Raw genomic sequence first — 22,949 nt, 5'->3', positions numbered from 1 at the left:
TCAAACACTTGCCCTACTTGTATTTTAAGGTCGTCAGATGTGACAAAAGTTTCCACGAAAATAAATCTTTTGACGAGTCAGCCACATTATTGCAAGTGTAAATACCGTTTGTAAAAAAATAAAAAAATAATAATAATAATCTTATGACAAAGTTTTGAAGATTTTAGCAGCGCATTGGTCAAAATTATAATCCATTTGTAGCAAATTTAAAATACAAGATAAAATTCTTCATTGAAATTTTCCAGAGCAGAAAATGACAGATATAGCCTTATCCAACCATTTCAAGTTTTCATTGAAATTTTCCAGAGTAGCAAATGGTTTGAACTCACCACTAACGTCATGAGACTCATGACTAGAGATGAAACAAGATGGTTGCAAACCCAAAAAATCCAGCCTGGGGACCAAAAGTAGTGCAAAGCCGAAAAGATAGGCGCATCGATTTTTACACATCGTCCCCCATGTTCGCTGCAAAGCGGCCGATATTTTTACCCTGCGAACGCATAAAGACAGTAAAAAGGTAAGAAGCAAAGTATAGTTGAAGAGCCAGCATGTTTACCCTGAACACGTTGAAGCAAGCGTTCGCAAGCATACCTCAGATAACATTCGCTGCTTGTTAAGCAGCTGGGTCCTTGCTTTGCTTTGAACCGAGTTCGGTGACCTAAACATCCTCTGTAACGAAGAAACAATATTAATGAATGACCAGAGAATTACCTACCAACAAAAGAACACCTGCTGCAGACCTATGGAATATCAAACTAATGAAATCAATTGGAGTAGTTGTAAGAACAAACCTTTTCACCTCCAGATAGACGATGTTCGGAATCAGATAGATTCTTTTTCTTTGGATTGAAGCCAAGAACATCCTGGAGGAGTTCATTTTCCTGTTTCAGAAAATTGTATTAATTTAGCCTTTGCCTAATTAAAGATGAATTATAGTGCCATGATTAAAAATAGATACAAATTTATCCAATAAAATGACGAAGAAATCATATCGCAGGGTAAGCAAAGCAACCTGCATGTGCTTGATAAAACCTCCTCCAAGAAAACGCTTCAAAAAGTTCAACTGCGATGGTTTAGAACCGTAACAGTTTAATGACTTGAAACTATCTAACCAAACAAAAATTTGAAACGAAAACAGGAGGAGGAGGATAAGAGGACCTGTATCATCTGCAACCACGTTGATGTGTGTAATGATTCACCACCAATCTTTATTGAAATTTCAGGAGAATAACCATCCTACATTGATGAATAAGATCAGTATACAGGATCAATATAATTAAGTATCCATTTTAATCACAATGGTCTAATATACCTCAAAATATTCCAAGATATCCCGGAACGTGTTCCGCTGATTGCTAAGATCTTTTTTAGCAGAACTTTTTCCACCTGCCTCAGCTGAGAGGTTTCTGGCTTGATTAATAATCTTTGATTTCAGTCCTTGTATATGTACAAATTCCCGAGGTTTATTTCCTTCTTCAGTTGAGGCATCACTTGAAGTATTAGCTCCAGCAGAGAACTTTTCTAAACTTCCAATCTCAAAAATTAATGCCAAAGCTTCACCAGCGGCTATACGCATAGACCGGTCATCCTTATCTAGCAGGCTAGATAAGTATGTTATGGACCTGCATTATTGGCCAGAAAATGATGGGGGAGTTATTCCACAAGGTTGTTGCATCAAACTGGTCGCAGCCAAAGTCTTAATACATAAACGGGATGTGGTTTGAATCACACATTACCAAGCAGACAAATCCTTATCAAATGAAAGAAAAGCAAAGCAATGAAATGCATCAGTGATCAATATTTTACTCACTCTTGCCAATCTTTAAAATTAAGATTCCACCCATCTACAGTTGTCAAAAGAAAGGACCACGCAGACACCATGGTGGTTATTGCAGCTGCTGAGAGTTTGACTGCAATTACCTGCAAAAGTTGTGGAATAGACAACAGTCAAATAGTGAAACAGCACCTTTAGCTGGCACACAAAATAAAAATAGATAAATACGGCATTCGCTTACTTACATTGGAACTTTGTTTTGGATGAACTACTTGCCACATAATTTGCATTGACTTTTCTGTTTGCTCTGGATCACTACCACCAACAAAAGTGATAATAGCTAAACACTCCAGTAACTGCAATTAGAAAACAAATTCTGTGTTAAAGGAAAACAGGTTCAATATCATGATATGTCCAACAACCAGAAATCATATGAAGCTAAAGCCTAAAGAAGTATGATATCGTAGCTACCGCTGATGTCTTTGAGACTTCAGATCCAGATTTGAAAGCCTGTGAAATCACAGGTAGTGATTCTTCCAGTATTTCATGAGCATTGTCTCCACATCCAACAGTCAAAGCCAATAGTCCTACAAGCACACACGAAAAGATTAAAACCTGATTTTGATACTTGGGGGAGAAGTATACGAATGGGCCAAAAAAGGAGTTAAGACCTAACCGATCACATGAGACGCCAAACATATCTCTTTGGACGAACCCTTTTTGATGCAATTCAGACACTGATGCAATAAAGTGGCAAACCTGATGAACACCAAATAAGTTCATGAGAATCAATGCAAAATACAATCGGTAAGAACTAAGGCATTCTGGGTCCTAAGAGCATAAGTGAACATAATCAAATGCAGTTGCTTACTTCTTTTCCACAAACTGATGTTGCATGTTACTATTAAACGCGTCAATAATTGCTGACAAAGCCTTTTCTCTTGTGGAACCCCTTCACATACACAAAGTATAAATTTAGTAAGCAAAATGGGCAACAATAAAACGAGCTTCTTCGCACTTTTGTATGAGTATTATTACTATCATTACATAATATGATTATTAAAAGAGAGAATACCTCTTCTCATACAAAGCATCTACGGCTTGGTCAAGTAAACTATTCTTATCCACATGCATATCTTCATTGACAGACACCGAAACATGATCGGAGCGCGTAGTCGACGTTGAACTCACGCTACTATTATCATCATCACTATCCATCATTGCAGCATTCTTGCGCTGAGAACTACCTGCAAATGCCAAAATCCACAACAACCTCAACACCGAAAATTCCACAATTCTTATATACTAATTTCTCCTCCTTTTTTAGGAGACAATCAAAAACCCAAATGTAGTATGAGCTCAAACAAACATTAAAATCAGCAAAACCAAAACTTGTTGCAATAATTGCAACCAACAAAAAAGTAATAAATTGCTTGCAAAATTGGGATCTAAAGCAATAAAACAAGCAAATTACAATTAAAACTAGCGAATTGAAACATCAGCATTAGCAGAATTAAGAAAACCCTAATGAACAAAATTATCCAATTGAAAAGTCTAAAGGGATGAAAGGCTTACGTTTCCCCATAACTGTGAGTCGTATGGGGGGGTCCCTACTATACTTTCTGAATCCCTAGCACGCTTTCTCTGTCAAAAAAAGTTACAAGGGCGACTGAAAATCTGAGAAGAAGAAGGTGGAGGAGAGCGCTGCCGAAGAGAAGAAAATCTGACGAGATCGACGAAATTGAATTGGTCGGAGTCGAGAAAAAACTGCGATTCAGAAAATCGAGAGACCAATTCAGCCATTAATGGAATTAGGGTTTCCTGATTTGGGGCAAAAATTAGAGAAGGGGCTTCCTCTTTCTTTTGAGAAATCAAAATTTGGGGGAAATCGAAATGTGGAACATTTGGTGGCATCGAATATTCGGTGCCAACATGTGGCACGCTGGCGCGCGGAGTCGTGTGGGTTATGACGTGGCGGGCTGTGAGCCGTTGGGTTTGACGTGCTTTGTTATAAGAGTATTGGAATATTATGTAGTACGGAGTCGGCGATGTCGGCCAGACGCGCGAGTTTGGGAGAGTGGTAGACCGCCAGGAGGCGGCTAGAAAAGTGCAGCACGTGTGGCACGTGGATTTTAAAAGAGACACGTGACTGAACAAAGGAGGTGTTTGTTTCTAGTTTTTTTTTTTTTTTTTTGACAGATATCACATCCCTTTTTACTTCTCTCACATCTTTTTGGTTTTCGACCGTCAGATTAGATGAATTGAAGAAGATCAACGAACAGAAATTAACAAATGGTGTGTGAGAAGTAAAAAAATGTGTGTAGATAGCACATCTCTTAAAAAAAACACCATACGTTTGCTTGGCCTGCTGAATGGAATGGGTATAGCGAATTAAAATGGCTACACGTTCAAATTTGGACTTGACAGGCTATAAATCCGAAATAGGGTGGATTAACTCACACAGCTTACAAATTTCATCACAACCTATTTCTTCCCATTCTAACCTAACCAATCCAAAATATAATATTCATCCTTGTCCTGCCCACCAAACGTAGCCCATAAGATAGTACAAGGAACGGGCAAAAAATGACAATCTTTATAATAGACGACCATAAAATGACATTGTGTACACCAAACATTGGAAACATATCTCAATCTATCCCTTCCCTTCCTAGCCTAACTATTTCAAAATACAATATTCAATCTTGTTTAGTTCACCAATCATAACTCTTAAGATGGTACAAGTGACAACTGAAAAATAATAATTCAAAATCAATATGAAAATTGAGAACAAAAGTTGCATCTTACAAAAAGAAGAGAAGAACAAAAATAGAAAACAAGTGGGCCTTTGCCCTTTGGATTTATTTTTTCCACTGCTCTATTCCTCTTTTCTTATTTTTAAGCTCTTGGCTTGTCAAAATCGAAAGACCATAACATATGAAGCCCCCAATCTCGGTGGAATTATTCGAAATATCGGAAACTCCCCTGTCAACAACGTTGAAGGGGTCCTCTTTTCTCAACCAACCATATCCCACAATCGAAGCATGGAGTCCTCTTTTAAAAAAAGAAGAAATGAAAGTATAAAAATCAATTCTTTTTTAATTTCTTATGGTTCTTCTAACAATACCAGGGTGCGTTTTAGAGGCGTGATTCAATCCAAGCCTGCTTCATAGCCATGATTAATAATCAAAGTCTTTTAAAGATGAGAATAAAAAAGTTTTCAATGAAATGGTCAAATCACAATAAAATGTGACAGTTACACGTAACAAATGGTCACATTTGAGCTTCCTTGTCACTCACACACATTTTCATGAATGGAAAGGGATCCTCTCTGGATCCCTTTCCAACTAATCTACCAAGTTCGTGATTCGAACCTTTAAAATTTGATCAAACAGTTACAAACAGAGATCTTTCTTTAAAAATTATAATAATTGTTAATTCAACGGTTCGGATCTCGAACTTGGTGGATTAAGTGAAAACGGCTCCGGAGAGGATCTTTTTCCTTCTTGAACACACTGCTTCCGTACAAGTTGCTCGCCGCGCAGACGTCTTTCTTAAAAGGGAGTATTGTTCATTTTCTTGTCACAGTCTACTTGTGTTTTTTATCATTGTTCATTTAAGAGCAACTCCAGCCCATGCTAAATGGACTGGCACCAAGTGAAGAAAATGGACTGGCACCACATTTTTCTGCTCCAGCCCGCAACCTTGCCTGGCACCCAGCCCGTGCCAGTCAAGAGCCCAGCCCAAAATGGACAGACCCATTCCCCGGTCTGTTTCTGGCGCGTGCACAACACGCGGGAGGCGGGTGCGTAGCCGACAGCTCTGCAGGCGCTGGGGCCCGCGTGCAGACCCACTTGCAGGCGTCCGGGTGAATGATACGTGGCCTCCTCAGAGCCGTTGGATTTCCAACGGCTAGTTTTTTTGGCCGTTGGATTTCCAACGGTAAAAAAAATTTAAATTTCAATTTTAAATTGGACCGTCCGATCACAGATCAACGGTCCACGTTTATTTCACCAAAAATTTTAAAAAAAAAAAAAAAAAAAAGGCCCAACGGTCAGAAATTTGACCGTTGGCCACGTGGCGTAATGAGTGCTGTTGGATTTGATTATTTTTCAAATCCAACGGTCCCGATTAATTACAACATTAAAATTTATTAAAAATTAATTAAAAAATGTCAAAATTTTTTAAAAAAATACAGAAAAATTTTAAAAAATTAATTTTTTTTCTATAAATACCTAACCCTCATCTTCCACCTTACACCACATTTCAATATTTTCTACACTTTCTACACTTTCTACATTTGAATATTTTGTACACTTTGAGAGAAAAAAATGACTTCGTGGAAGCTCAGTGAAGATGTTACGTTGTGTGAATGTTGAGTTCGCACTACTCATGACCCGATTACGGGTAATGAGATGGATAAGCGAGAAATGTGGAGTAAAATTACGAAATCGTTCAACGATGTACATGGAAAAGATGCCAAATCTAGTCAAGGTCTTCAAGGTCGTTGGAAAAAACTCAACGCATCCTTTACTTGTTGGAAAAACGCCCTCTCTCATGCTTCTGGTAATTTGCGTAGTGGGACAAGTTTAGCGGATGAGGTAACAATATTTTTATTTATTTATATGCATTCCACCCACATCAATATTTTAATTTATTTAATTTCTTATGTAATTTTTATGTAATATGCATTCCAAATACTTATGTAATTTTTATGTAATTTTTATATAATTTTTATGCATTCCACAATTCTTATTTAATTTCTTATGTAATTTTTATGTAATATGCATTCCAAATACTTATGTAATTTTTATGTAATTTTTATATAATTTTTATGCATTCCACAATTCTTATGTAATTTTTATGTAATTTTTATAAACACTACAAGCACAAGCATTCTACAATGCAAAGAACCATAACAAATCATTCAACAAATGGGAATGTTGGCAAATTGTCAAAGATTGCCCTAGATACAAAATTGTGGCAACCGGTCCAGAAGTTGTCATGCACGGTATGGGTCTACACAGTTCGCCAGAAGCAGACACAGCCGAACAAGAAGCCAACACATTTGAAGACACGGAAGGGATGCCTGAACAAGTGCCAGAGACCCAACCGACTCGTCAGTCCCTCAGGCCTCAAGGTAAAAAGGCATCAAAGAAAAAAGGTGGTTCTTCCAAAAATGACTACACTAAATATATGGAGGAACTTACTCGTCAAGGTGAAATGAACATGGCATGGGAAAAGGCTAGAGATGAGGAAAAAGCTGCTGCTGTGGCAGCAATTATTGCAGCTACTGAGGCTCGTGATGCGGCGTCTGAGAGACAAAGAGAAATAGTTAATCGAGAGAACGAGATGATTAGAGAAGCACTTCATCGAGAGAATGAGATGCTTAGAGAAGAAAGGATGGCTCAAACAGATCGTGACACTATGAACAAGTCTCTAGTATGACTGTCTCCGAATTCAAAATATTTTTGGACATCAGAAAAAAGAGATGTCGTGCGAAGAAGGCGTGCAAGAGATGCCGAAACAAGTCAAGGGGGTTCCAGCTACAGAAATCCTAGCAACCAAGATCCTAGCACCACATATCCTAACTCCACAGACTTTATTTAATTTCTTATGTAATTTCTTATTTATTTTTAGAACTTTATTTAATTTCTTATGTAATTTCTTATTTATTTTTAGAACTTTATTTAATTTAAAATTAAAATTACATAACCTCACCATTTAAACTTAAAAAAAAACCATTTAAACTTAAAACACCAAATAAAATTACATAAAACACCATTTAAACTTAAAACACCATTTAAACTTAAAATTACATAACCTCACCATTTAAACTTAAAAAAAAAAAAAGCAAACACACTAAATAAGATTACTTAAAAAACAATACACTTTATTCTTCAACCACAAGCCTTATTTTAATTATCTTCGCCTTCGTGCAAGCTCCACTGATGCTCAATCAAGTCATTCTGGCGGGCTATGTGCCAGTATGGCTCTTGCAATGAAGTGTATCGTTGAACGATCAATTCATTGTAACGTCCATCCCGTTCCAACGGCTCGTGTTGCACGGGATCTTCGGTCCGGTCATGAGCATAGTAGATTTGTGTTCTTGAGTTGTTCATCGGATCCGGCTCGTATTCATCGACGGCATCATAATCATACTCGTCTTCAACAATCATGTTGTGGAGAATAATACACGTCATCATGATGGATCGAAGAGCCTCGATATCAAACATTCTAGCTGCAGCCCTGACAATGGCCCAACGAGCTTGCAGGATACCAAAACAACGCTCGACATCCTTCCTACACCCTTCTTGACACTTTGCGAAGTGTTTCTCTTTTTCATTCTGCGGGTGTGGCACTGTTTTGACAAATGTTGACCACCTTGGGTAAATACCATCTGCAAGGTAGTATGGTCCCTCGTATTTAGTACCATTAACCCAATATGTGCATCTCGGCCCACGCCCTTGTAGCAGTTCGTCAAACACTGAAGATTGGGCAAGGACATTTAGGTCATTCTGAGCTCCTGGAACACCAAAAAAAGCATGCCAAATCCATGTATCAAAAGAAGCCACCGCTTCCAGAATGATGCTTTTGGCTCCTTTTTTGTCGCCATAAGCTCCTTGTCACGCACTTGGGCAGTTTTTCCATGTCCAGTGCATGCAGTCGATGCTTCCAATCATGCCAGGGAAGCCTCGCATCTCAGCCTTCCTCAGAAGCCTTCGCATGTCCCTTGGCGTGGGTTGCCGAAGGTACTCATTGGTGTAGAGGGCTTCAATTGCAGAGCAAAACCGCATCAGGGACTCCAGAACTGTTGTTTTTCCCATCCTTGCGATCTCATCCACTTGATCTGCAGATGCTCCATATGCAAGCATTCGCAAGGCAGCCGTAATTTTTTGCTTAGGAAGAAGACCTAGAACATGAAAAGCATCCTCTTTTTACACAAAATATGGATCATGGTTGCAAACATCACTCATGATTTTAGCGAACAAACTTCGTTGCATTCTAAAACGACGTCTAAAAACATGATCAGGGTAAACGCTGTTGGGAATAAAATAATCTTCCAAGAGATCTTTACCTCGTCTTTCCCTTCTTCTATCGATGTTTGCCGCACGTCCGGGTTTGGCTATCTGACCCATAGCTTGCATGATACGGCGGGAATGTGAGGCCCTCCGCCTTCTATGGTGATCATCGTCATCCTCCTCCATTGCAAAGGCCTCATCTCCACCTCCACCTTGGTCAAGATTGACCAATTCTTCCTGTTGTGCCAACAACCTTTTCTGCTGCTCTTGCAACTGTTTATACGCTCTCCTTGAAGAAGACATTGTAAGAACTCAAGATTTGAAAATGATAAAGAAGAATTCTGAGCTAAAAAAAAGGATTGAGTTTAGTGTGAGGATGGATGTAGGGATGTAGGGTTTATATGGACAAAAAAAAAAAGATGAGGTTCAGGACAATGCCACGTGGCACTACGTGATTGGTTGAAAATCTTAGCGGAAATCTATTCAAAAAATAGTACGTTCGGATAATGACACATGGCGTGACGAGATTGGTTAAAAATCTTATCGAAATCTTGCCTAAATTATTGTAAACAGGAAGTGACACGTGGGTTGTCGGGATTGGTTGAAAATCTTAGCGGAAATCGATTCAAAAAATAGTACGTTCGGATAATGACACGTGGCGTGACGAGATTGGTTAAAAATCCTATCCGAAATTAAAACTATTTTTTTTTATTATTTTATAAAAAAATTATTTAATATTTTAAATGGACTGGGTGCCAGCGCATTTTGTAGGAGTGGAGATCGTTTGTGCCAGCGCATTTTTAGACTAGGTGCCAGCACATTTTTTTTTGGGGTGGAGATGCTTTGGCCTATTACTGTTCATTGAGTCTGTTACTGTTCAATTAAGTGGATAAATGGGCTGGGTGCTGGCGCAAAGTGGATAGGGGTGGAGTTGCTCTAAAAGAAAAAGAAAGAAAGGTCACTAAACTATAAACTTCAAGGCCCAGATGTGTTGGAGGGGACTTGATCATGACAAGCCCAGACCCTTCCTACAGCTAACCCTTAATTGTAAGGTTACAATAGCCCTCCTCCTTTGAGAGTACAGGGTGTGTTGGCAGAAAAATGGGTGGTGGTGGTGGACAAAATATGGGAAGCTTGAAGTTGGCTAGCCATGTGAGCAGGCTGCCCGGTGGATTCAGGGTTTTTGTTTTATAAGTGGCAAGTTTGAATTGGAATGGAATCTGGGACAGTCAAACCATAGGGAACACAAAACCCATATTCATGTGCCCTCCTCCTTGACTACAAGAATAAGTTGTGCTCCGGAGAATTCTATATTCTGCAATGTATAATCGCTAAATTTTAAGATACAAGATATCTCAAGAGTTCAAAACATATTAGGAGATCCTAAATGATTAATATAATGACTATAATATTATGAGTGTCAGATACGAGGACTTCTACAAAATAGGTATATGACACTAAGGCGTGACGGGAATGACATTTTACCAAAACTAATACTCACTCCAATTTATAAAAATTCAAATACATAAGAATTTGCAATTAATAACTTAAATTCTATTACAATAGCATTCTTATTGTAGCTATAGTTTATCTTGTAAAATCAATGATATATTCATTCAAAGGTGTCATATTTTATTCTAAATACCATCACATAGATATTGCTTTTTATCGTAAGCGTTTTCTTAAACCTACTTGAACGAAGTGTTCATCTTGTAAAATCATGACTGTTCATTCACATGCGCAATGACAGGTTGTTGATTCTATAAAAGTGCAAATACATTTTTTCAAAGAAAGTGATTCCCACACTTTTTACTTTTTAGCCTCTTATATGAGAAATTTTTTTCAAGTGCCTGGAATTCAATCGGGTACACCACGTGATATAAAATAAATGGAAGGACACACAAAAAAAAAAAAAAAAAAAAAAAATCTCATTTTCTCTACTTATATTGTGACATGTGGAGTACCGCTTAACTACCTAGTGCTTGAAAAAAAAAAATTGTCTCACACACCCTTTTTTATTTTTAGCCATCAGATTGAATAAATAAAACAAAATCAATGGCCATGATTAAATAGGTTGTGTAAGAGGTTAGGTTGTGTGAAAATTATTTTCCTTCTTTAAATTTCATTTGGAATGTGCTTTTAAATTATTGAGAGTGCTTTAGAAAACGTTTTTAGGTTCCAAAAGCACTTGAAAGTGATTTCTTCAAAAAACACTAGTGCAGTCAAGTGTTTTTCCAGATTAATTTCACTTTTACTAAGAATTGATTCTATAAAATCTCTAAAAATATTTTCAATAATTTAAAAACACTTCTCAAATAAGCCGGATCACATAAAAAGTTGCTTCTAATCATAAGCGTTTTTGTTAACCATACAATCTAGCCACGTTCCTAGGGGCTCTGAAACAAACAGATAATCTCATATTCATCCCTAACAATTCCCGTTTCCCGATTCTGCTGAATCCGTAACCGTTAAACCGGTGTCACATTCTTGCTAAATACTGTAACCCTATTTCGTCTCCGGTCCTTTTCAGTCTTGCTGGTCAACCATTCTTTCTCTCTCTAAATCTCGGATTATTCAGTCCGGGATTATATTATCCGACTCTGTTTACTTTGTTCCTACTAGATTTTCTGCGCGGAATGCAATAAACAGATAGAAAGAAAAAGAAACCAAAATAGTGATCCTTTATCGCCGGACCTTTCTTGCTGAGAAAGTCACAGATTTCTCTTCAACGGAGATTTTGTAGAAGCCAAAGGCATTCCTCAATCTCAACAACTATTACGATGGCGTTTGCATTGGAAGAAGAGCAGTTGCAGAAATTAATCCACAGAGAGATCGAATTTGGGTTTGAGAAAGACGAAGATTTGGTGATTCCCGCCTGGGTTTTGGACGCTCGATTGGAATCCATCACTTGGGTTCTCCAGGTTAGTCTCTAATCTCAAATACCCAGTTTCTTGTTTTCCAAGTTTCGATAAAAATAAAAATAAAATAAAATAAAGTCGTTTTGAGTCGAAATTGATTGTGTTCCTGTTATTGGTGTTTCTTGGGATTTCAGAGAAGAACGGGTCTTGGATTTCATCCTAGAACAGCATATTTGTGCATGACATACTTTGATCGGTTCATTTCCCTGAGACTAATCCCTGTAAGATAATGTGTTTAGTAGAACTGTATTCCATTCGGTGTTTATGGTGATTGTGTAGCGAGAATCAGTTCATGTTTTTGCAGGTTGCTATGGTTAGATTGCTTTCAGTGGCGTGTCTATCTCTGGCTGCAAAGATGAAGGAGCAGAACATTCCATCACTGTCGCAATATGAAGTCGAAAATCCTCATTTTTTCGAACGTAAACTGATTCAGAAAATGGAGCTTATGGTGTTGGGAGCACTGGAATGGAAGATGAGTATGATCACACCCTTCTCGTTTATCGATTACTTCGTCTCCAAGTTGTGCCAAGAATCTCCATCTGATGTAAAATTAAAGATTGTAGACCTCCTCCTTTCTATAATCACAGGTACTTCTATACCTATTTGATCACTTAATTAATTGTGAGTTGATTTAGATGGTTAGTTAATCATGTTTTAATGTTAATGTAGAGATTAATTTGATGCATCAACGACCGTCAGCCGTAGCAGCCGCCGCCACCTTGATGGCACTGGATCAGAAATTAACAATAGAAGCATTGGAATTAAAGATAAACACCATACCAGAATTGAAACTTTTGGAAATTGTGAGTTTATTTAGCCGTTTTCTCATTACTTAATTGGTGTTTCATATAAATTAAGTACTGGACTTATTGGCCTTTTGTGTCGCAGGAAGCTGTGTTTTCATGCTACAATATACTGCAGGAGCTAAAGACGGAGAAACCTAAAGAACCAAGTCTGTAAAAATCGATTGATCGCTGATGCTGCTTGATTCGAGCCCAGTGGATGGATGCTTTGTTTGTGCGGTTGAATGGTCACATGGTCCAGACGTCTGCAACTAAGAATTTTTTAGTTTAACACAGAACTTAATTCTAGCACAGAGAAACAGAGTAAACAGAATTGGTTAAGTACCAGTTTGTACATGGAAATTCAGATACACCAAGTAGAAATTAATACACACATTTCAAGTTTGCACAGAGAAAAAGAGTTGTGTAAATACCATGTAGACCGAAATTCAGAAACACCGCATTTCCACTCATGGTCTAATTAATAGGGTAATTGGGTTGAATTGTCCTAGCCCCAAAAAAAGGTGGTCCACCGGTTTAATAAATGGAGGGCAATTAGGCCAAGGGCTTGTACCCTTTCAGTTGCCCTTGCAAGAATTGTCTTGGCTTGTGCCATCGCAGTTGCCTAATTCAGTAGTGGGCCCACCCACGTGCACAACCTAGTCCCTTGGAGATTGTTGCCTTATCCTTGCAAACCATTGGATTTCCAACGTTAAAAAAGAATAAAAAATTTAAGGTTGTCAAACGTGGCACAATCTAGTGCATCTGATTCAAACAAAATTTAGTAAATCAACAGCCTAAATTAATTTGAAGATAAAAAGAGCTAAAAACTACCAAAAAATTCTTAAAAAGTACAAATGCTTTTTAACAGCACAGTTAAAATTAAACACACTTAACAACTTTATAAAGTTCAATCATCTTCTTCATTTGCCTTTTATTTTTAATTATGCTTGTTGTAATACTATGTTTTACTTTGTTTTTAAAATTAAAGTTCGGGTTAAATATAAAGTTTTATTTTCTAAGAACAAATTTGCTAGTTACACACTTACAAGGCATAAAACATTAAAAAGAAATATTTGTGAATAGTAATCGCACTTCCCCTTGTTCTTTCTCTCTCAAACCACAGTCTGCACCAAGTCAATTACTATCATAAGAGCAATTTCATTGGATTGACATCACCTTGCCTTGCCCTTGTCCTCCTAGAACGACTGGAGTTGCCCTTATTATATGGGCATTTTCAGTGAATGTTGAAAACTTGAAGCCAGAGAATTTGACGGTTAATTTGAGATGTAGAAGCAAAATATGCTCTCGCAAAAACGATGCAGCATATAAGTATGAGAAATGCTAGGATCTTTTTTACTGGATGTCCCCGAAGGGACAAGAGATGCTAGGATCAATCGCACACGAACATATGCCCAAACACCTAGCGTTCAAGCTTGCGGTACTCACAAAGCAGGAACAGATGAGTGAACAGACTACTCTGCTAAACCTGCAACCGTCAAAACGGTGTCACATCTCTGCATCCACTTTCACTATAAATATATTCCGTCGTATTCAGTCTTTGTTGGCTCACTGAGTTCATACTATTTGATTCCTTTTTTCTACTACATTTTCTGCACCTTTCTTGCCAAGAAAGAAACAACGGAGGTCGACGGTGGTGATAACTACGATCCCTTCTCGCCGGACGCTTGTTGCCACGAAAGTCTAACATTTTTGGACGGAGAGATGGCAGATGAAAACGCATTGATCAGCACGAACTACTGCTCCGATAGTGCACTGGAACAAGAGCAACTGATGAACTTAATCAACAGAGAGATGGAATTCGGGTTCAAGAAAGACGAAAATGTGATCATTCCCAGCTGGGTTTTGGAAGCTCGATCTGAATCCATCAAATGGGTTCTCAAGGTTAGTCTCCGAACTCCAAAACCCCATTTCTTGTTTTCGAAATATCGATCATTTGAACCAACATTTGTGAAGTTTCAATTGGGAATTTAATCGGGTGTTCTTGAAATTCAGAGAAGTGCAGAACTTGGGTTTCAGCCCTTGACAGCATATCTGGCTATTGCATATTTCGATCGATTCTATTCGCTGAGTTCCGACCCTGTAGGATTTTGTTCTTTACAATTTGATTTGATTAACAGTTCTGGTTTTAAAGATTATATTTTTATGGTTTTTTCTTCTTCTTTTTCTGCAGAAAGAAGAGCCAAAATCTGCAAAGAGGTTGCTTTCGGTGGTGTGCCTGTCGTTGGCGGCAAAGATGGAGGAGTTGGACGTGAAACTTCCACCACTGTCACAATACGCCGTCGGAGACTACACCTTTCCATGTCATTTCGTTGGGACGACGGAGTTGGCGTTTCTCGATCACTTAGATTGGAGGCTGAGTTTGATCACACCCTTTGCGTTTCTCGGTTACTTGATCTCCAAGTTATGCCAGGGACCTGCATCAGATGTGAAATCTCGAATTGAGAAACACCTCCTTTCTGGAATAGCAGGTATTTCTGTTAATTTTCAAGAACAATGTTTCATGTTTGATCAATCACTTAATTAATATTTTTTTTATTTGTTGTTGGTTGATTTAGATGGTTAATTATAATTTGTTAATTAACACTATGTTTTACAGAGATTAACTTAATGCGTCATATGTTTTACAGAGATTAACTTAATGCATCATCGACCGTCTGCCGTAGCAGCCGCCGCCACCTTAATGGCAGTGGATCAGAAGTTAACAAGGGAAGCAGTGGAAGTCATGATAAAATCGGTTCCTGACTTGAATTTTCTGGACATTGTTAGTTTTCTTTATCGCATTAGTTGATTAATTAAGTAGATTAAAGACTGGATTTTGATTAATCTTGGACTCATTGGCCTTTGTGTTGCAGGAAGCTGTGTTTTTATGCTACAATCGGATGCAGGAGAAGGAGCTAAAGAGTCTGAAGGACCGATCGATCCCGGTAAATGTTGCAGTTAGTTCTTCAGTTCAGCAGAGAAGTCTGTAAAAACCGATTGACCGCTGATTCCGTTTGATTCGATCCCCATGGATGGATGATGTAGAGAACTCTTTTGAGTTGCATTTACATCAGAGAACTGTGATTCTGTTCTGCTAAAGAAATTTCGATAGCAGAGTGGAATTACTTTGGTAATAGTAAATATCACATGTGACCAAATTAGGTAAAACCGTAATTGGTTGAGAGTGTATAGTTCTTACTTGTTCACAGCTTTGGTAAAACTGTAATTGGCTCAAAAGATTGTAATTGGAGTAAATTCTTGTGTTAGTATCTCTCTCATCACGTGACACCTCCATTGATAACTTTGACTGATGTTTGGATGAGAGCGAAGATACGAGAAGATTGCATGGCATATCATGTAATTTGTTTTCTCGACGAAAGAGCTGGAGTCGCATGCCATGGTAAATTTTACGGCAAAATTTCCGGTATATGCCCGGAAATTGCCATGGCCAACTATAGTACAAGCAGTCTCTTATGCAGCATGCATCAATCGGTGGTTTAATTATCGACAATAACGCAAACAATTACAAGAGAAGGATCAGCATTTAGGAATGAACAGCACGATTAAGCAAAACATTCAACCTGTTAGCACAAACTAAATCCTTGTAAAAGTACAACTGGTTAGACGCTCGAACAGGTGGAATACGTCCTACGCATTCATGTTCACAAAAACTATCACTTTGTAAGCGGGAGAGTTTATCATTTAGCCTTGAATTTGTGAGCTTTTCAGAGTTTATGGAGTCAAAAGAATGATCTTTGAAATGATGCCATAACAAAACATCCATCGGTAGCCAAGTGGAGAAGTACCTGTTCAAGTTCCGGTTGATTTCAGTCTTGTTACACAGGGATGAATTTCAGAACTGCTGAAACCGGCATGCCGAGGAACCCAAGTGCAACGCTGGCAAACCATTGCTTCCAACTTAGAGGATGTGTGTTCGCAAATGTACCCAAGAACTCGACGATTATGATTTGAAAGATAACAGTGGCAGAGAGTACAGTCACGAAAACATAGTTCTGCATTATGCCTTTGAAGACGTTAACCTTCTCCATTTCCCTCGAGTGATCTCATTGAAAACCTGAAAGAAGACAGTAGCATTCAAATGAATGTATGTGGATGAGTATTGAGTAGTCATGTCCTGAATTTGAATTTTACTTTTTCCAATACTCCATTCATTAACAACCGCAAAACGATTAAATCACATCCCCCGATGATTCATAATTACCTGACAAAACACAAATGAGTTGAAGATAAGGGTGTTCAAGATCAAATCCGAGTCTGGGCCAACAAGCTGAAAAGCTTCTTTTCCTCTGGTCTGTAGAAACCATATTATCACAAACTGATACAGAGACTGCCCTAGGATATTTCTCCACATCACATTAGTGATGAAGTTTCCTTTCCTGCCAACCGGTGCTCTCTTCATTAAATCGTCAGTAGGTGGCTCGGTGGCTAATGCAAGGGCTCCTAGAGTGTCCATGATCATGTTGACCCAGAGAAGCTGAACAGCAGTAAGGGGAGTATTTCCTATGAGCGTTATCAACCCCAAAACAAAAAGTTAGCCAATAAAATATTTTCATGAGAAAAAAAAATAAGAAACTTAAACAAGAGAGAATGCATCGCAGTCTGCTTACCAGTTAAACAGGCAGAAGAGAAGTTGACAATAAGTGCAACCACATTAACCGTTAACTGGAACTGAACAAATTTCTGGATGTTCAAATACACTGAACGTCCCCATTTGGCCACAGTCACAATTGTAGAAAAGTTATCATCCAGAATTATCACGTCAGCACTTTCTTTTGCCACCTGATATAATTAGCACATTCTTAATTACCTGAATATCAAAAACGATCAAGCTCATCTAAAAATAAAGGATCAGGGTATCCATGCACAAGAAGAAGAGAGTAAATGAGACGTCCTTGGGCAAAGGATTCACTTATTTCTTGTATTATCCAAATGTAACCTCATAAAATTTAGTCTTAACACCACCACCACCACTTTGCAACCCTTGTGCATTCTTCTGATATCTCAATTTAGTAATAAGATCATGCAACTCTGATTGTACAACTATAGTTTCCAATCAAAATCTACCGGAATTGAATGTTTGTAACGCAAGAAAATAGATTTACAGGCATGACACGAGAGAGAAAATAGTGATTGAACTTTTCTCTAGAAACAACTACCTAAGAAGTAAAAAAGTTACATCTTTTAGCATGTTATATTTATAAGACAGGAAAATCAACTGTGGAAATGTGCGACTTTACGATTTGAGAGAGAGAGGAGGCTTTTACTAAGACACAAAAAGAAGCAACATCTTCGTAAATACCTCAGTACCAGCAATGCCCATTGCAAGTCCTATATCAGCTTCATGAAGTGCTGGAGCATCGTTTGTACCATCACCAGTCACGGCCACAACTTCTTGAAAAGTGGTCCTTAAGTGTCTTACAAGGGTATGTTTATCCATTGGTGAAGAACGAGCCATTACCTGATCATAACATCAAATTGCATCATTAGAAAAGTCACTTGAAGTGGAAGGGAACAGCAAAATTAGACAAGAAAATTGTTCTATTATTTATGGTTAAAGGTGCACGTCACCCGTAAGTGAAGAAATAATGTATTTATCGTTCATATGGTTAGTGCTATGTCACTGTTTGTATTTCTACTTCCCACTAAAGACATGAAGTTGCATATCTACCATAATTAGCTGTGCAATAATGGTAACAGGGGAATAAGGAATTTCAACAGGTTTAACAGTCCACTAGTCTAGGGAATTTGTTAAGTAAAATTCATTTAATTAAATGTTTCTGAGACAGCTCACTGGCGGGATTGTGAAAATTTGATAACATGTTTCTGCACAAGTGCCGTTTCAGAAAAATAAGAAACTGTACCTGAAGGTTTGGAATAATTTTTTGTAATTCCTCCTCACCCATCTCACGAAACACTGGGCCTTCAATTGCCAAACCTCCTTCGGTCAAAATTCCACATTCTCTTGCAATTGCTTTTGCAGTATTTATGTTGTCTCCAGTAACCATTCTGACTGTAATACCAGCAGACCTACAAATTGCAACAGACTCCTTGACACCAGGACGAACTGGATCTTTGATACCCACAATGCCTATACATGTGTACCCTGAGGTGGGAATAGGACTTTCAGCTGAGAACTCATTGCCGACCTCCATGTATGCAAGGCAGAGAGTTCTAAGGGCTTCACTAGCAAAACGTTCAATGATGCCATTCAAAAGATCAATGGATGCTTTATCGAGGGGAACAACCTCGCCATCAGGACCCATGAATTTGTTGCATGCAGCTAATATTATCTCAGAAGCACCTTTAGTGTGCACCCGGAAGCCACCTTCAGGAAGCTCTAGAACAACACCCATTCGCTTTTTATGAGAATTGAAGGGCTCAACTTTAACAACTTTTGTTGCTTCCCGTTCTGCCTTGCAATCACCGCCAAGCAACATCCCAAATTCCAAAATAGCAGTCTCAGTGGGTGTTCCAAGTAACTCAGTCTTGCCATCTTTGTTTTTAACAACTTCTCCTCCAGTGTTGTTAAAAATAGATTGCAGTATAAGCCTTAAACCAGATTCAGGAACTATAGAAGCAAAGTTAGTAGCTTCCTCAGACGTTCCCACATCTCTGATTTTACCACAAATGCAAGCTTTCACAACAGTCATGTGGTTCGTCGTTAGTGTCCCAGTCTTGTCACTGCAGATAGTTGTGGCTGATCCCATTGTCTCACAAGCAGCCAGATGCCTGACTAGTGCCTTATCGTTCATCATCTTCTTCATGGCAAAAGCAAGACTCAATGTCACAGCCAAAGGCAAACCCTCTGGAACAGCAACAACAACAATTGTAACAGCTATAGCAAAATATTCCAAGATTTCCAATGCTTCATCTCCAGACCAGATCAAGTGTGATCCTTGTTGAAGCTTGCGGCTGAACAATCCTTGAACCAATACAGAAAATGTCACAACAGCAAAAAACAGGCCTATTTTCCCAATGATGGTTGCCACACCATTTAGTTTGACCTGCAAGGGGGTTTCATCATCTCCTCCTTCACTAAGAGTAGCCATCAGTTTACCCCACTGGGTTCTCATTCCAACAGTAGTTACAAGCATCTTGCATGATCCATCCTGAACTTTAGTTCCAGAGAGGAGAAAAGGATTCGTAGTGTTGACATTAACTGGTTCACTCTCTCCTGTTAAACTGGATTCATTTATCAGCACAGAAAACCCTGAAACAAAAAGTCCATCAGCTGGGACCAGATCTCCAATAGAAAGATGAACAATGTCGCCAGGAAGTAGATCGTAAATGGACAACTTCTGTCTGAATCCATCTCTAGTAACCTGAACTGTAATTTTTTTCTTCTCCTTCTCCAAATCCTTGAACTGTAGGGATTGTTTATAATCACTAGTTGCAGTGACAAACACAACAAGCAAAATGCTAGCAACAATTCCAAGTCCATCGTGGGCACCCTTTGGCCAACCTTCTGTCATTATCCCAACAAGCAGAGATACAAAGGCACAAAATGCAAGTATCATGAGGGTAGTGTCCTGAAGGGCTTCCCACACATAAACAAGAAATCCACGGGACGGTTTTTCAATGAATTTATTAACCCCATATATTTCTTTTCTCTTATTAAGCAATTTCTCAGAAGTAAAAATTCCTTTGATACTGGATGTTCCAAGCTTGTCTGTGATAGTCTCCACACCACCATGACTTTTCAGCTTTTTCAAATCACGGCCATCAACAATCGATCCCACCTCATCAGCACAAATTTGAAAACCCGCAGCTTTGACTTCCTCAGGTACGGTATAATCACTGGGCAAACTTAAGCCTGCACACATTGAAGATTGAAAACCAAATAAACATATAAAACAAATAGAAACATTGTTTGTAAAATATAAAAAATATCGTCTGTATAAACAACTTTAGAACCAAGTAGGTTAAGATTCTAACCTTGGATAAACTGAAGCGCAGCTTGTGAAACCAAAACTGCAACTCTAAACTTCTCCTGTTATTTCAACCGAAGAAGAACGAAGGACAACACACTAAGAAATAAAGTTTTCTTTTATAAGACAGCAATATATTTTCTACATGAAGTATGCCCATGAATATATTTTTTACTAGTTACTATCCCCATTAAGTATAAATATATCTGCTCAATTTCTTTTTATGGTGGACGGTATACCTTAATTTCATACTCTATCAAACAGCAACTATGGTTCACCACAGAATTGAACTTATCAAACAGCAACTATGGTTCACCACAGAATTGAACTTATCCTCAATTTCTTTTTATGGTGGACGGTACACCTTAAGGTCATTTAAAGCTGTTGAGTTTGCTTAAAAATTTTACCGTGCATGGTTCTGAAATGATAATCATGCACGAGTCCCAACGTTCACGCACATCCCCCTTGAACAAACTCTCATACCACGCAATGCATCAATTTTTAAGTCCTTTTACAGATTATCAGAATAGAACAGTTGATATACCATCAACCAAATCTAGTACAATATGTACTTGGCCAAGGTTTTCGTTTTGACATTCAGCAAGATGAGACAGAACAAAATGGCTATTTCAAGCTGAAATGGATCTGGGAACAGCATTGATAGTTCAGCATGCACCAGAAACACATAATCCCAAATTACGAACAACAGCGAGTCTACTTTTTCCCTACTTAGCTAGCCTATCATCGAATTTCGATTGAGAGATGATCTTCCCAACTTTCTATATACAACACTTTAATTTTGTTAGAAAACGAACACTAATAAATTAGAAATCCAGATTAATGAACACTAACAAATTAGAAATCCAGATTAACGAACACTAACAAATTAGAAATCCAGATTAACGAACACTAATCAATTAGAAATCCAGCTGAAGTGTAAATCTATAAGCACGCAGAAAACGAACATTAATCAATTAGAAATCCAAATTAAGTGTAGCACTTGGATCACACTCAACTGATCAACAAAAAGAACCAAAAAATTTCCAAAAATGAAATTTTCTCAGGAGCCAAACAGAACAAAAAAAAGAGAGAGAAACCAAAATAGTAACCGATTTATACCTGATTGGATCGTCGAATGGCCTCAGCTTCAAAACGCTTGGGGAGATTAGCTGTGAATCTGAACCTCCGTTTCCGATTCTTGACAAATCCACACAGCTTCCTCCATCTCTGAAGCGCCTCCTCCGACGAGTTCTTCGCCTTCACATCAAAGTTCTCGTTCAAATAGCTCTCCATCTCAACTTCTCAGCTTCACCGCAAACCAGAAACCCTAGCCTTTATACACACAGTAACCGCCCTAACCCTTACTCATTCAAGCACACCACCAAAGACTCAAACGCAAGCTGAACCAAAAGTGCTTTTACCGACAGTACCTGGAATCGCTTTTTCTTTTCGGCTTTTTCTCTCTGATGTGGTATAGCATTCAGCCACAGACGGCCACAGAATCTGACTTGGTCTTCTCCTCCAAATCCCTCTCTCTCTCTTACTGTTCTTGCAGCTTTCGGCTACGGCGGAAAGCTGAAGACGGAGAGAGACTGTGCGTTGACCGAGCTGTAGAAACTGTGGAGCTCTCTGGCCTCAAACGTTTCAATATCTCCGATCAATATTTCGGACGAAACGTTTCAACATTTCAACGACCATAATCTGGTAGTGGTCCATTATAGCATGGAATAGTAGTTGAGGGATGAGCGTGACAGAGTGGGTAAAAGTATTAAAGTAATGTCTTTGCCGCGTGGTGTCAGAGTTACCGCGTTTAGGAAACAGAGGGAGCGGTCAATTTGGGAAATTCCAGAAATTTAATATATATATATATATTTTTTTTTTTTGGTGTAAATTAAATAATCGTCAAATTGATACCGTTAGTAGATTATTTTAATTTTTTTTTTGTTGTTAGACCATATTCAACTTAGATGTTAAAGCTGATATAGAAAAGAAGACTAACCGAACATAAATAAGGAGATGTCAAATTAATGCTGGCGTCAAATGAGGTTTTTGCTATTTTCAAACGTACTCCACTTGTTTTATCTTAAGAGGGCATTTTTGCTCACCATCATTTAGTATGGTGTATGTTCACCAACCTACTTTTCATCGTTAAATGAGCTTGAATTTTGATATTTGTGTTTTTCTACTACACGAATCTCGAAATTCAAACTCATCTAACAATGATAAATAGGGTGGTGAGCATGGTGAGCAAAAATGCTCTCTTATCTTAAATGATATCATATGTAAGTATTATTTTTAAACAAACAACAGTCCAACTTTTATTATTTTTATTTAAAACATAAATGAAATAATAAATTTTTGCATATAGGATGAAAGAAAAATATTAATAATATATCAAATTGTCAAGTTAGTCATCAAATTGAAATTTAATGTTTTGAATTTGACATTTTCTTTAGAGATGCTCCTAGTATGTTATCTAATTTTTTTTTTAATAGAATATA

General features: G+C 38.1%; 4 protein-coding genes across 4 annotated transcripts; 2 read left to right on the top strand and 2 right to left on the bottom strand.

Annotated features, from left to right (window-relative positions):
- Positions 1 to 161: 161 nt before the first annotated feature.
- Positions 162 to 3,593, bottom strand: LOC103945271 (interferon-related developmental regulator 1). Its single transcript, XM_009355818.3, has 13 exons — positions 3,350 to 3,593; positions 2,850 to 3,021; positions 2,646 to 2,726; positions 2,451 to 2,533; positions 2,246 to 2,361; positions 2,020 to 2,130; positions 1,811 to 1,920; positions 1,313 to 1,622; positions 1,159 to 1,236; positions 1,013 to 1,063; positions 792 to 881; positions 592 to 669; positions 162 to 490 (listed from the first exon to the last, which is right to left on the bottom strand). The coding sequence occupies exons 1-13, from the start codon at positions 3,357 to 3,359 to the stop codon at positions 443 to 445; spliced, it is 1,338 nt and encodes a 445-aa protein (XP_009354093.2). The 5' UTR covers positions 3,360 to 3,593; the 3' UTR covers positions 162 to 442.
- Positions 3,594 to 11,282: 7,689 nt separating this feature from the next.
- Positions 11,283 to 12,864, top strand: LOC103945344 (cyclin-D5-1-like). Its single transcript, XM_048580189.1, has 5 exons — positions 11,283 to 11,717; positions 11,849 to 11,935; positions 12,019 to 12,301; positions 12,384 to 12,517; positions 12,603 to 12,864. The coding sequence occupies exons 1-5, from the start codon at positions 11,577 to 11,579 to the stop codon at positions 12,672 to 12,674; spliced, it is 717 nt and encodes a 238-aa protein (XP_048436146.1). The 5' UTR covers positions 11,283 to 11,576; the 3' UTR covers positions 12,675 to 12,864.
- Positions 12,865 to 13,665: 801 nt separating this feature from the next.
- LOC103945342 (cyclin-D5-1-like) lies at positions 13,666 to 15,489 on the top strand. Its single transcript, XM_048580154.1, has 5 exons — positions 13,666 to 14,401; positions 14,513 to 14,599; positions 14,691 to 15,015; positions 15,184 to 15,281; positions 15,373 to 15,489. The coding sequence occupies exons 1-5, from the start codon at positions 14,222 to 14,224 to the stop codon at positions 15,487 to 15,489; spliced, it is 807 nt and encodes a 268-aa protein (XP_048436111.1). The 5' UTR covers positions 13,666 to 14,221.
- Positions 15,490 to 16,062: 573 nt separating this feature from the next.
- LOC103945270 (calcium-transporting ATPase 1) lies at positions 16,063 to 22,182 on the bottom strand. Its single transcript, XM_009355817.3, is given in 9 exon segments — positions 16,063 to 16,559; positions 16,562 to 16,574; positions 16,722 to 17,020; positions 17,128 to 17,299; positions 17,820 to 17,978; positions 18,382 to 20,333; positions 20,456 to 20,510; positions 21,568 to 21,780; positions 21,879 to 22,182. Coding segments are annotated over 8 exon segments (3,048 nt in total). The 5' UTR covers positions 21,742 to 21,780; positions 21,879 to 22,182; the 3' UTR covers positions 16,063 to 16,335.
- Between the last annotated feature and the right edge of the window lie 767 nt (positions 22,183 to 22,949).

Source organism: the organism of the source record quoted next, unplaced genomic scaffold (genome assembly GCF_019419815.1).
Source record: "Pyrus x bretschneideri cultivar Hongxiangsu unplaced genomic scaffold, Pyrus_bretschneideri_v1 Contig15, whole genome shotgun sequence".
Lineage (NCBI taxonomy): Eukaryota > Viridiplantae > Streptophyta > Magnoliopsida > Rosales > Rosaceae > Pyrus > Pyrus x bretschneideri.
This window is presented reverse-complemented; position numbering and strand designations above follow the sequence as displayed.